Source organism: Schistocerca serialis, chromosome 3, assembly GCF_023864345.2.
Source record: "Schistocerca serialis cubense isolate TAMUIC-IGC-003099 chromosome 3, iqSchSeri2.2, whole genome shotgun sequence".
NCBI classification, from domain to species: Eukaryota; Metazoa; Arthropoda; class Insecta; order Orthoptera; family Acrididae; genus Schistocerca; species Schistocerca serialis.
Window position 1 is genome coordinate 225,046,516 of NC_064640.1, and position 13,505 is coordinate 225,060,020.

Genomic DNA, 13,505 nt, shown 5'->3' on the forward strand with positions numbered 1-13,505 from the left:
TCACCAGAAAAACATAAACCGTTAGGGACACTCCAGGAATATAGACAGTCTAGACAACGTTGAAGACAGTGCTCCAAGAGACATGTCTTCTGAGCGCTGCAGTAGATCGTAAAGTCGTCCACAAAAAGGGAGCCTGAAACGTCAGCTGGAAGGCAATCCATTATTGGATTGATAGCTATGGCAAAAAGGGCCACGCTCAAAATGGAGCCCTGGGGCACCCCATTCTCCTGGCGAAAGGCATCTGACAAAACAGAACCCACATGTACCCTGAACATTCGATCCATTAAAAATGCATTAATGAAAAGAAGGAGGCGACCGCGAAGGACCCAAGTGTGCATGGTGCGGAGAATGCCTGCCCTCCAACAGGTGTCGTAAGCCTTCTCCAAATCAAAGAACACAGCCACCGTATGGCGCTTATGCAAAAAGTTGTTCATAATGAAGGTCGACAAGGTAACTAGGTGGTCAACAGCAGAGCGGCGCCTACGAAAGCCACATTGGACATTGGTAAGGAGGCGTCGAGATTCAAGGAGCCAAACCAATCAAGAATTTACCATGCGCTCCATCACCTTGCAGACGCAGCTGGTAAGGGAGATGGGGTGATAACTGGAAGGAAGGTGTTTGTCCTTTCCTGGTTTGGGTACAGGAACAACAATTGCTTCACGCTAGCGTGTGGGAACATGACCTTCAGTCCAGATGGGATTATAGGCGCGAAGAAGAAAGCCTTTACCTGCAGAAGAAAGGTTCTTCAGCATCTGAATATGGATACCATCGGGCCCCGGAGCAGAGGATCGGAACAGGGCGAGTGCACTTTCGAGTTCCCACACGGTGAAGGTGGCATTGTAACTTTCACAATTCAAAGACTGGAAAGAAGGTGGCCGTGCCTCCTCTGCTTGTTTTTGGGGGAGGAAGGCAGGGTGGTAATGCGCAGAGCTCAAGACCTCTGCGAAAAAGCGGCCGAAGGCATTTGAGACATCCTCAGGATCCACAAGGACTTCATTTGCTACACTCAGGCCAGAAATCGGGGAGTGGACCTTGGTGCTAGATAGCTGGCGCAGGCCACCCCAGACAACCGAAGAAGGAGTAAAACTGTTGAATGAGCTAGTGAATGCCACCCAGCAAGTCTTTTTGCTTTCTTTGATAACAACGACGACATTCTGCACAGAATCATTTGTAACTGATACAATTCGCCATCATAGGGCGGTGTTGGAAGGTGTGTAAAGCACGTCGCCGAGCACGAATAGCGTCGCTGCATGCTGTAGTCCACCAGGGGACTGGAACTCGACGTGGAGAAGAGGAAGTACGAGGGATGGAATATTCAGCAGCAGTGAGAATAACGTCCGTGAGGTATGTGACCTGACTATCGCAGCTGGAGAAGGTTTCATCATGGAAGGTCGCCAGGGAGGTGAAAAGCCACCAGTCGGCTTTGGAGATGTTCCAGCTCGTGGAATGTGGAGAAGGGGTGTGATGCAGGACATGGATTACGCACGGAAAATGGTCACTCGAGTATGTGTCAGATGGAGCATACCACTCGAACCGACGTGCAAGTTGGCTAGTGGATATTGAGAGGTCCAAGTGGGAATAGGTATGCATTGTGTCTGAAAGGAAGGTAGGTGCACCAGTATTTAAGCAGACTAGATGGAGGTGGTTGAAAAGGTCTGCCAAGAGGGAGCCTCTTGGGCAGGATGCTGGAGAGCCCCAAAGGGGATGGTGGGCATTAAAGTCTCCAATCAACAAAAATGGTGTAGTAAGCTGAGCAATCAGTTGTATCACACCTGCCCTAGTAAAGGCAGACAATGGAGTGTAAACAGTACAAATGGAAAATGTGGAAGTGGGGAGAGTAATTCGGATGGCAACTGCCGGCAGATTTGTATGCAATGTGATTGGATCATAGTAGACATCATCCCGAACCAGCAACATGACCCCTCCGTGAGCCGGGATACCTGCCACAGGGGGTAGGTCAAAATGCATGGAGGTATAGTGCATCAGGTCAATACGATCACATGGCGTAACTTCATTTCTTGGAGACCTACGACAAGCGGGCAGAGCATTCGAAGGAGCAATTTTAGTTCCTCTCGGTTGGACCGAATGTCGCGAATATTCCATTGAAGAAGTGCCATTGGGAAAACGAAAATAAAAAGAAGAAACAAGAAAGGGTCACCTTGATGGCTGCTGAGGGCCTGGCTTCGAGGGAGCACTGCTGCTGCAATCGATAGGTGGTGAGTCATGGTCCATCAACTCAACAGTTGCGTCTGCCACCTTCCTGAGCTGGTCAGGAGGGGCAGCTTCCTCCGCTGGTGAAAGGCCAGATGAGCGGCTACCAGCAGTGTGGCCTGGCGAAACAGAGGATGGCCAGGGACGACAACTGCTGGGTGGTGCAGGAGAAGAAACGCACCTCGGCAGAGATGGAGAACTCTTTTTTCTATGAGCCTTCTTTGAAGAATTACGTTTTGTCGAAAGAACAATTGATGGCTGTGAAGTTTGTGCACGCAAGAAATCTTCATGTGTTGGTTCTTTTTTGAAGGTCCGAGCATCTGATTTAGAGGTCCTCGTCTTAGCAGTAGCAGATGATGATGATTGAGCCTTAGGGTTGGTGGGAGGAAGAGGAGACGTTGATCGGGCGATCTTACCACTGGTCAAACTGACGACCGAATCGCTAAATGTTAGATCGCATATCTGTGTAGTGACCTCCCTGGTAGGCAAAGGAGAGGCAAGAACAGTACTGTATTGACCTGCCGGAAGCACAGTGGGCTTTCTGCTATTGAATAACTTGCGAGCAGCTGCGGTCAACACCTTCTCTTTCACTCATATTTCCTGTATACTTTTCTCATCTTTGTAGATGGGGCAGTCGCGAGAGGAGGCAGCATGGTCGCCCATACAATTAATGCAACGAGGGGACAGAGGTGGACAGTCACCCTCATGGGTGTCCCTGCCACAGGTAACGCATTTAGCCGCACTTGAACAAGACTGCCATGTATGGTTAAACTGCTGACATTGGTAACACCTTGTAGGGCTCAAAACATACGGCCAAACAGAAATGATCTCATAACCCACTTTAATTCGTGAAGGCAATTGCACATTGTCGAATGTCAGGAATATGGTTTGGGTCGGTATGAGGTCCTTGTTGACCCTTTTCATGACCCGATGGACGGCCATCACTCCCTGATCAGAGAGAAAAGACAGAATCTCCTCATCAGTTAGTCTTTCGAGTGATTTGGTATACACCACACCATGCGACGAATTGAAGGTGCGGTGGGCCTCCACCCATACAGGAAATGTGTGTAAGAGAATGACTCGAAGTAATTTTTGGGCCTGGAAGGCACTCTCTATCTCCAACAGCAAGGTACCATTGCGCAACCATGTACAAGATTTCACTGGTCCTGCAATCATATCTACACCCTTCTGAATGACGAGAGGGTTGACTGTTGAGAAATTATGACCGTCAGATCTTGTGACAGCAAGAAACTTCGGTGCTGGTGGTAGAATTTTCGGAACAGGAGTTGCATCTAGCTTTCTTTTTTGGGCAGACGACAGGGAAGAAGAAGAAGAGAAATCCATTGCGGATGAATACCCCATGAGTGTCAACGTCTCCGATGGGGTGCTCCTTCCTTGTGGGGGCCCTCTCAGAGGGCACTCCTGCCTTAGGTGATTGTCCACACCTCAGGTCACAACTCCCGAGAAACGAACGGAGGGACCAATTGGCACTTTTGGAAGGTAACAGCTCAGGCAATCACCCCTCCCTGGGCCTGGCCTTTACCAGCGGGTACGTGCGTGCCTTACTTGTCTACCCAGGGTGGGGAATTACGCGTTACCCCGTCACCAGCTACGCGTGCGTACGCGTGGGTCGATCTTCAGACATGCACAGGGAGGAAAGAAGAGAAGAAAGAGAGAGAGGGATAGAGGGATAGAAGAAAGAATCTCAAATGCAGAAGTGGAGAATAAGACATGGAAAAGAAGACAAGGAGAATAGGGCAAGGAGAATAAGGTAGAGATAGAAGTAAGGGCATGAAAGCAAGGAGAAGAGTGAATGCAGGGAAAGACCAATAGAGGAAGAAAGCGTGAGGAAGGAGAAAAACAAAGGAAACAGGATCCTGGAGTTTTCAAACGTCCGTCTCCGTGCGAAGGCTCGATACATTACTCCCAAGAAGAGGGAGTGTGAAGGAGAGGTAAGGGGGGAGGATTGGGGACGAGGAGGGATGGGGAAGGGGGGTAGGGCAGCCCATAAAGAAAGGAGAACGCCACTAGCTCGGGGCCCCGTGCTCGCCACGCACGCATCCACAAGAGAGTTGTGGACCCCCTGGGGGGTTCCTGGATTGTGATATTGAATTAATTACAAGACCCTGACTATGCAGCTTGCTCAAATATATTGTCACAAAGAAGGGTAAATACCACAAGCAGCCATAGGCCTAACCACAGTTACCAATGCAGAATCCTTGCCATCATAACACTCTTAAGCAGTGAAAAAACTGAAATTTTGACAAGTATTATGCTAAATATAATAACAATGAGAACAGACAGTTCCATGAAGCCAAAGTTTCACAATGTCACACTGGTATACTTGTTAAAATCAGAAGAGAGAGGATCTTTAGTAAAAGTGATTCAGATCTATAGTATAAATATCTCTGATAAAGTATGTTATGCTATTACTCCACGTAACATTGCAGACACACTGTTCATCTACCCCACCACATTAATCCAACATCTGTTGCTCAGATGCAAAAATTACACACTATGACTCTTCCTGTACTGGGCAAATACTGCTAATGAAAATTCCTTCACTCTGTAAATGATCCAGGTGTCTTGGCCAACCATAGACAACAAGCAACCCACTCTTAAAACCTATATGAAATTGCACTCAAAACTGAATTCCAAATCTAACATGTAAATACACAATTTGCAGAAGGGTCTCCATTATACCTAGTCAACCTTTAGCAACTCGGTTATGCAAAGAAGCTGAAATCTGAATTCAAATATCTAGTAGAAATCCTCAAGATTACAAGGCACACCCAGAAAGTAATGCAATTATATATGTAAAAAGCATGTTATCCAAGATATTGTTGCAAACATTTCAAATCTTTCAAGTAGTCCCCTCTGGCATCTACACATTTTTTTCAGTGAATATGCCATGCACTGTGAATAGCCTGGAAGGCAATGGAAAGACTCTCATTTAGAGTTCTTACCATAGAAGTCTGCATTGCTACAGTGGTCACAGAACTGACTACTTTGAGGTTGGTCTTGGTGCTCCGGAACATAAAAAATTCTGTCAGGGCCAGGTTGGGACTGCACGTTGGCCAGAAACTACCAAAATATGCAGAGAAGTATGGATGGGAGCACTATCGTGGTGTAACTGCAGGTTTTGACAATCTCCCTTCCCATTTAGGTGAGCCTTTTTCTTAACCTATTGGAATACTGAGAGTTTCTGCTATCATTTTCATACTCATTTGACGGTCAGAATTCATGAGATCACTTTTGCTAGGCAAGATCCTCCTTAAATGACTTAAATTAGCACATAACTGTCATACTGTGTTGTTCAAATGCTGACTCCATCACATGACATACACACTATCCAGAAACAGCATCTCGATACCAGCAAAGGTTCGAGTGGATTGGGCAAGGCAGTAATTGAAAGTTAAGAGTCTCTCTGATCTAACCCAGCAGACTGGACCAACATTACTTTGCACAAACACTTTGTAAACTGCAAAGTTAATCTAGAGAGTATATAAAAATTAAAGAATACCTGTAGGATTACCTAAAATAGAAAAAACAATATAATCAGTACCCTGGAATAGGAAACCTAGACACTGCAATCTGGTAATTTATCTTGAATCGTTATGTGTATGAACTTTAATTTTCTATAGGAACTTTGATAATTGCAGACAGATGGCTAATTAAGGATATAGTAGCAAGAGACTCAAATGTATTGGGGTTTATGATCATATACTACATATTTTGGCAGGGAACTTCACAGATGAGGATTTCTTTTGAAGGCGAAAAAACTTACCATATGTGACAGAAGTACATGTGCTACTTCGTGAGAGATAATAATCCCCAGCTGGTCTATGCTATTGCACACTGTCAGCATTCCCGTAAATATAAATATTGTGCCATTCTGAAAGTGAAAGAAATATGTAGGTAAAAAGCCAGTATATGTACAGTTTACTCCTACAGATACATAAGGCAACTTTCTGTAAAAATAAAAATGACCACCAAAAGAAAATTAATAAAATATTACAGAGCTGTTGTGGATTCTTTCTTTGCATACATCAGAGGACATCTAAGTGTCTATCATTTTTATACCATGGACACACCGTGGAGAATTACTTTTCCTAGCATTAATCTGTCTGCCCCCCTCCCCCCCCCCCCCCCCCCAAAAAAAAATGTAGTCCAATAATGCAGCTGATTCTTAAACCGCATGTCTATGCTAGAATAAAAAGTTTGCCACGCCTCCATTGACTCAAAAATAAATTAAGATATTCTGGATGATTAGTTGGGCACATTCTACTACTATTGACTACCAGTAAGTCTGCATCCAATGAAATGGTTTGTAATTACGCTATAGAAGTGTTACAGAAGCAATGAACTAAATATGCCATGATAAGAGTGGTTTCTTAAGAATCATGAATTATTTAATCACATCATTCTCTCACTTGGGGGGGGGGGGGGGGGGGGGGAGAGCATTAAAAAAAAAGCATTAGCTCAGCTGCACAAAGGTGGAAAGGGAAGTGCCTGTAACATGCTTCTGGGAACAATCCAGACATTTGAAATGAATTTGGTTAACCACACAAAATTTTTATTCTGACTAGTTAGCTGGGTTATAAATTCCACTCCACACCCCCCCCCCCCCCCCCCGACATGTAACTACAGCACTTTAAGCAGTGCACCATGTAGCAATTTGCATGTAAGAGAACGTGGAAGACTCTCAATAGTAAAGAACTAAATGGAGACGATGTACTCTATCTGATCAAAAGTATCCAGACACCCCTATGGGAGATGCAGCAAGAGTAGCAGCTCCATTTTCTATAATTCTACTCCTTAGATAACTATTTTTTTCTTTTCTCTGTAATACTGGCAGTAATTATACAACATTTACTTAAAACATCAAACTTATTATGCAGGTAATATTTCATTAACATTTATTATTCACCAGTTTAACTGAGCTGAGTCAAATGGTATACATAGTTTATCAGCAAACTTCTTTTAAGACAAACCTGTAATTAATTATGTTTAGACATCATGTACTCATAAAAAGGTATTGAACAAATAAGTCTTTGTTTTTAAAATGATATAGATCATTTAAAAGTCATAATTTCCCTTTCCTTGAGTAAATGTTTTACTTTTTCTGCAAAGTCATTAATTAAAAAAGGTATCTGTACCTAAAATTTCTATCTTCCAGAAAATACTTTTGTGATTTCTACCCTTAATCATGTTTAATTCCAAGAACTAAAGCCATAATTTTGTCCCTCCAATTTTTCTGACCTAGAAAATACATTTGGTTACCAGAATAATGTATTAATTGAGAAATTAAGCAAGTCGGGAAATTTGCAAATGTGTGAAATTTACATGAAGCTTGGTACATCCCTGCAAAGGTATACATGGTATTAACAAAATATCCATCTAACTTTATTAACTTTATAGTTATCTAACAAAGTTAAAACCAAACTGTGACTCGATTCATTGTGATTCCATAGTGCATAATTATGACCTTTATATCTCATTATAAAGCAAAATGTAAGTGCTAAATATGATTTGTTCTTAACATATTTGGAAATAGTACTACTATACACTGCTTCAGACAGTCTGCACCTAGTAACCACTCCAGTAACATGTCTGTATCAGAGTCTACCTTTAGTCACCAATATGAAAAGATCTAAATGTTAAAGTTAACATATCATGGTTATTATGAGTCCAAATACATAATTGATTTGTGCTGCAACTAGTTTTCTTTGTTCACCTTCATGAAGTTACATACACATATGAACAGTGTAGACCAGTCTGCATTTGATATTGATGTTGATATTATCGTTGTGTTAAATGTTTGTGACTCAGTCTGAGAACTGTCAATGACTGACAGTTTTCTTTTAAATTATGATTGGTGGAGTGCCAGTGTTTGTAAAATCATGAGATCTGAGGAGGTTACAGATTGATATTTAAGTATATTCCCACATCTACACATATCAAAAAAAGTTTTGCATCACCTCAGTTCTGAGAGTTAAGGAAACTGTACAGAAAATTGGAATAGAGATCAACGTAAACATCATTTCGCCCTTTTTATTGCTCATGAAAACCACACATTGCATGTTGTACCACCAAACAGAGAGACCTTCAGAGGTCGTGTCCCAGATTGCTGTATGCACCAGTAGCACATCCTCTTGCACTGGTGCATGCCTGTATTCACCGTGGCAAACTATCCACAAGTTCATCAAGGCACTGTTGGTCCAGATTGTCCTACTCCTCAATGGTAATTCAGTGTAGATCCCTCAGAGTGGTTGGTGGGTCACACCATCCGTATCAGTCCTTTTCAATCTATCCCAAGGCATGTTCAATAGGGTTCATGTCTGGAGACCATGCTGGCCACTCTAGTCGAATGATATTGTTATCCTGAAGGAAGTCATTTACAAGATGTGCACGATGGTGGTGTGAATTGTCGTCCATAAAAACGAATGCTTCGCCAATATAGTGCCAATATGGTTGCACTATTGGTCGAAGGATGGCATTCATGTATCATAGAGCCGTTACGGCGCCTTCCATGACCACCAGCGGCATATGTCAGCTCCACATAATGCCACCCCAAAACATCAGGGAACCTCCACCTTGTTGCACTCACTGGACAGAGTGTCTAAGTTGTTCAGCTTGACTGGGTTGCTTCCAAACACATCTCCGACAATTGTTTGGTTGAAGGCATATGCGACACACATTGGTGAAGAGAACGTGATGCCTGTCCTGAGAGGTCCATTCAGCATGTTGTTGGACCCATCTGTACCGTGCTGCATGCTGTGGTTGCAAAGATGGACCTTGTCATGGATGGCGGTAGTGAAGTTGCGCATTATGCAGCCTATTGCGCACAGTTTGAGTCGTAATACAACGTCCTGTGGCTGCACGAGAAGCATTATTCAACATGGTGGCGTTGCTGTCATGGTTCCTCCGAGCCATAATCCATAGGTAGCAGTCATCCACTGTAGTAGTAGCCCTTGGGCAGCCTGAGCAAGGCATATCACTGACAGTTCCTGTCTCTCTGTATCTCCTCCATGTCCAAAGAACATCGCTTTGGCTCACTGCGAGACGCCTGGACACTTCCCTTGTTGAGGGCCCTTCCTGGGACAAAGGAACAATGCGGACATGACTGAACCACGTTATTGACTGTCTAGGCATGGTTTAACTATAGCCAACATGAGCTGTGTACCTCCTTCCTGGTGGAATGACTGGAACTGATCAGCTGTCGGACCTCCTCCGTCAAATAGGTGCCTCTCATGCATGGTTGTTTACATCTTTCGGCGGGTTTTGTGACATCTCTGAACAGTCAAAGGGACTGTGTCTGTGATACAATACCCATAGTCAACATCTATCTTCAGGAGTTCTCGGAACCAGGGTGATGCAAAACTTTTTTTGGTATGTGTATGTTCATCAATGGTGTTTACTAGCCTCAGTTATGTAAACAATATGCACAGCTAATACAAAAGCTGATCAAAGTAATCTGTTCGGGAAGCAATACATGTTCAAATAATTAAAGTTTAATCCAAGTGTATTGTGTTAGTTACTGAACAACCTGGTTACAAATCTAACAATTTTCAGGGAGGTGTGTCAAGAGTACTGTGTTAATGAGGAACTACTGTCATCGACCAGGTTAGTTAACACACATACGTACTGGAGAAATAAGCACTAAATGTCATGAGAGGCACACCTGCCACTATAAAACGAGGTGAGGAGTACTGTGTTGTCAGTAGAGAAACAGTAACAACATAATGGGTCACTCAGTGACTTCGAACATGGACTAGTCATTGGATGTCACCTGAGTAACAAATCCATCAGGGATATTTCAGCCCATTTAAATCAGCCCAAATTGACTGTCGGTGGTGTGATTATGAAATGAAAGCGCAAAAGAACAACCACCAAGAAAACCTCACATACTGACAGGCAGGGTCCAATGAGCATTGTGGCGGATGGTTGTAGAAAATATCACAAAATCAGCAGAAGAAATCACTTGTGAGTTCTGACATGCTACCACAGTCCAGCTTACACAATGTCTGTGTGTACAGAGCTAAAAAGAATGGGGTGCAATGGTTGAGGAGCTCCTTATAAGCCACAGACTTCTGTAGTCAGTGCTAAGCAATGCTTGAGTGGTGTAAAGAGCAACATCACTGGACAGTGGATAACTGGAAATAAGTGATTTGGAATGATGAATCATGCTGTAACCTGTGGCAATTCAATGGAATGATGTGGTTTTGGCAAATGCCTGAAGAATGTTACCTGCCACTGTGGTGTCACCGCCAGACACCAAACTTGCTCGGTGGTAGCCTTTAAATCGGCCATGGTCTGTTAGTATACGTCGGACCCGCATGTCACCACTATCAGTGATTGCAGACCGAGCGCCGCCACACGGCAGGTCTACTCTAGAGAGACTCCCTAGCACTCGCCCCAGTTGTACAGCCAACTTTGGTAGCGATGGTTCACTGTATACAGATGCTCTCATTTGCAGAGATGACAGTTTAGCATAGCCTTCAGCTACGTCATTTGCTACGACCTAGCAAGGTGCCATATTCAGTTACTATGTCTTCTGAACAGATAATATTGTGACTCATGTACCGTCAAGAGCGACGTTCTTCATTAATGGATTAAAGTTAAATATCAAACTAATTATGTCCACTTTCTGAATTCTAATTCCTTGTCATGTTCCAGACCTCACGTCAGTATAGTCCTTCCCTCTTCACGCCAGCCTGCGTGAGCTAAAACGCGTGCATTTTGGCCTCCACTAGTAACACGGTGTTGGCTCTTCTGCCAACACAACAGCCACCATGTGTAGAGCCAACAGTGAAATATGGAGGAGGTGACGTTACGATCATAATAATGCACCCTATCATAAATCAGCAACTGTGACACAATGATTTGCACACAATAACTTTTTTGAAATGGATTGGCCTGCCCAGTGTCCTGACATGAACCCAACAGAACACCTTTGAGATGAGTAAGAATGTTCACTTTGCACCAGACTGCAGCCTGCAACATCACTATATTCTCTAGTTTTGTCCCTTAAGGAAGAATGGACTGCCGCTCCTCCACAGACATTCAGACACCTCATTGAAAGTGTTACCAGTAAAGTTAAAGCTGCTTCAACTTTTGCAGTCCTGTTTTCCTCAGTTGTGTGTAATATTATGGTATATTGATAATTTTTACTTTATGAACCGTCTGACTACAACCGAATGAAACAATTTTCATGCCATATGCATTTTCTACATATTAAATAATACGTAGAAAATCGTCCACGCAACCTGTAAGTACATTTCAAAATATTACTACATAGTAGCAAAAACTAACCACCAGAACTGTTTATAACCTATAGGTACATTGACAAAAATGTAAACTAAATAGCAAAAATATGTACATATTCCAGGCCACTGACAATGCCTTGCAGAAAATAAAGGCAAAATGCGAATGGCACGAAAATTGTGTTTCATTCAGTTGTAGTCAGACAGTTCATGAAGTCAAAATTATCAATATACCGTAAAGTTAAAGCTGTCACAAAGGTGAAGGGTGGGCTTTTGATCAGTCAGTGTATAATCTGTATTATACATTCGATTCTTTCTAATCATCAGTTTTGAAACTTGTAAAGCGACAAGACCTGCAATCTATGAATATGAGGTAATGTTAAGTCAATTAGTGACCTGAACAAAAGAGCTTTCCTCATCCATACACTAGTATGGAGTGCCATTATAGGATCCACTGCCATATTAGGCAGCAATAGATGATCAACTGACTCATAAGGTTATAGGTCTCAGATTCATGCTTATACAGTCAGCTTCAATTTGCCATTCATCAATTTAATGTGTGTTATAAAATATTAGTATCAAAAACTGCATTACTTAAACCACTATTTAATGTTTCATAATGATCTTCAATTACAGAAAACTCACGGCCAGTGAAAGTAGACATCAACTGATGGACTCAGTCACAATATTTTCACATCTTTGCATTTTAGTGACAGGTAAACGAGGGAAGTGCAGAATGGTTTCCTTTGATCAAAGAAATTTGAAAAAACAGGATTCATATTTTCAGTGAACAATTTCCTGTCATCCATTTAAGTGCCTGCATGAACAGTAAGTAAAATGATAGAATATTTCCTTTTCATCAGCTACTTTCATTTATACCTATGTAGACAGGAATATGCACATTCTGTATTTCATTTAACTTTTTCATATTTTAAATATTCCAAATTGTTCAGAACCTGTGGTCTGCTTTCAATGCAACTTTCTGGAGCTATTATTAAACACAGTTGGTCTTGGCAATTCCAAATTTCCATGCTCACTGCATATTCCCATGTGTTGAATTATATATTTAAACTCATGGAAAGCTCCTCCAATTTCCTCAGATGAATTGAATGTATGGAACTGACTACACATGTAATTCACATCTGTCTCAGAATACTCCACAGAAAAAAAAATGTTTAGTTGCATTACTTTAATTCTGTACCATAATGCTTTTAATATAACTGCCTGTTAAGTAGGGTAGCAAATCAATCATTTCCTAATGCACTATACTTCTCGGTGTCAACAAACTTTTTCTTTAATAATTGGTGTCAAAATTTTGTGATTCACCGGCATATCTATAGGTACAATAAACAAATTCACACAACACAATTGTTGTTTGATGCATTTAATTTTAATACGGAATCTGGACATCACTGAAACTACAAGACTGATGTTTGTTAAAAACACTACATAAAGAAACAGGGAGGGGGAGGGGGGAGGGGGGAGGGGGGAGGGGGGAGGGGGGAGGGGGGAGGGGGGAGGGGGAGGGGGAGGGGGAGGGGAAGGGAGAGGGGGAGGATAAAAAGGAGGGGGTTAAGTTATAGAACTAATTTCATCCATCATTCACCAACACAAATGAGAATTACACCAATGAGAGAAACAGTACAACCAGTCACAATTTTGTCAAATCATTTATTTATCTGTAATTAGTTTATGGACTTATCCTGTCTTCAGGTTACTGAAAACGATTCTTGTGAAAAATACAAGTTTTTACTGTATTACAAACAAATAAATGTTAATAATAGTATAGATTAAATTTATTAACCCTCGACTCAGCATATTGTTTTTCATGACAGGAGCAGGCGAGCGTCACACTTTGTACACATGTAAACAATAGTCATCTTTATTTTACCAAGGTAAACATGTATGAGCAGACTCACAGTTCAATCTTAGTTTAATTCAACAACAATAAAAAACTTACACTATATAAGCTAAAGCTATGTTTAATTAGACAATAATAAAATAAACATACATTATATCACTCTTTTG

General features: G+C 42.2%; 1 protein-coding gene across 1 annotated transcript in view; it reads right to left on the bottom strand.

The window, feature by feature from the left end:
- The window catches only part of LOC126469959 (metalloendopeptidase OMA1, mitochondrial-like), a 126,011-nt gene that overhangs the window by 40,795 nt on the left and 71,711 nt on the right, over window positions 1–13,505 (bottom strand). The window contains exon 5 of the mRNA XM_050097373.1: window positions 5,999–6,106. Coding sequence (XP_049953330.1) covers window positions 5,999–6,106 — 108 coding nt within the window. The remainder of the gene's footprint in view (window positions 1–5,998; window positions 6,107–13,505) is intronic.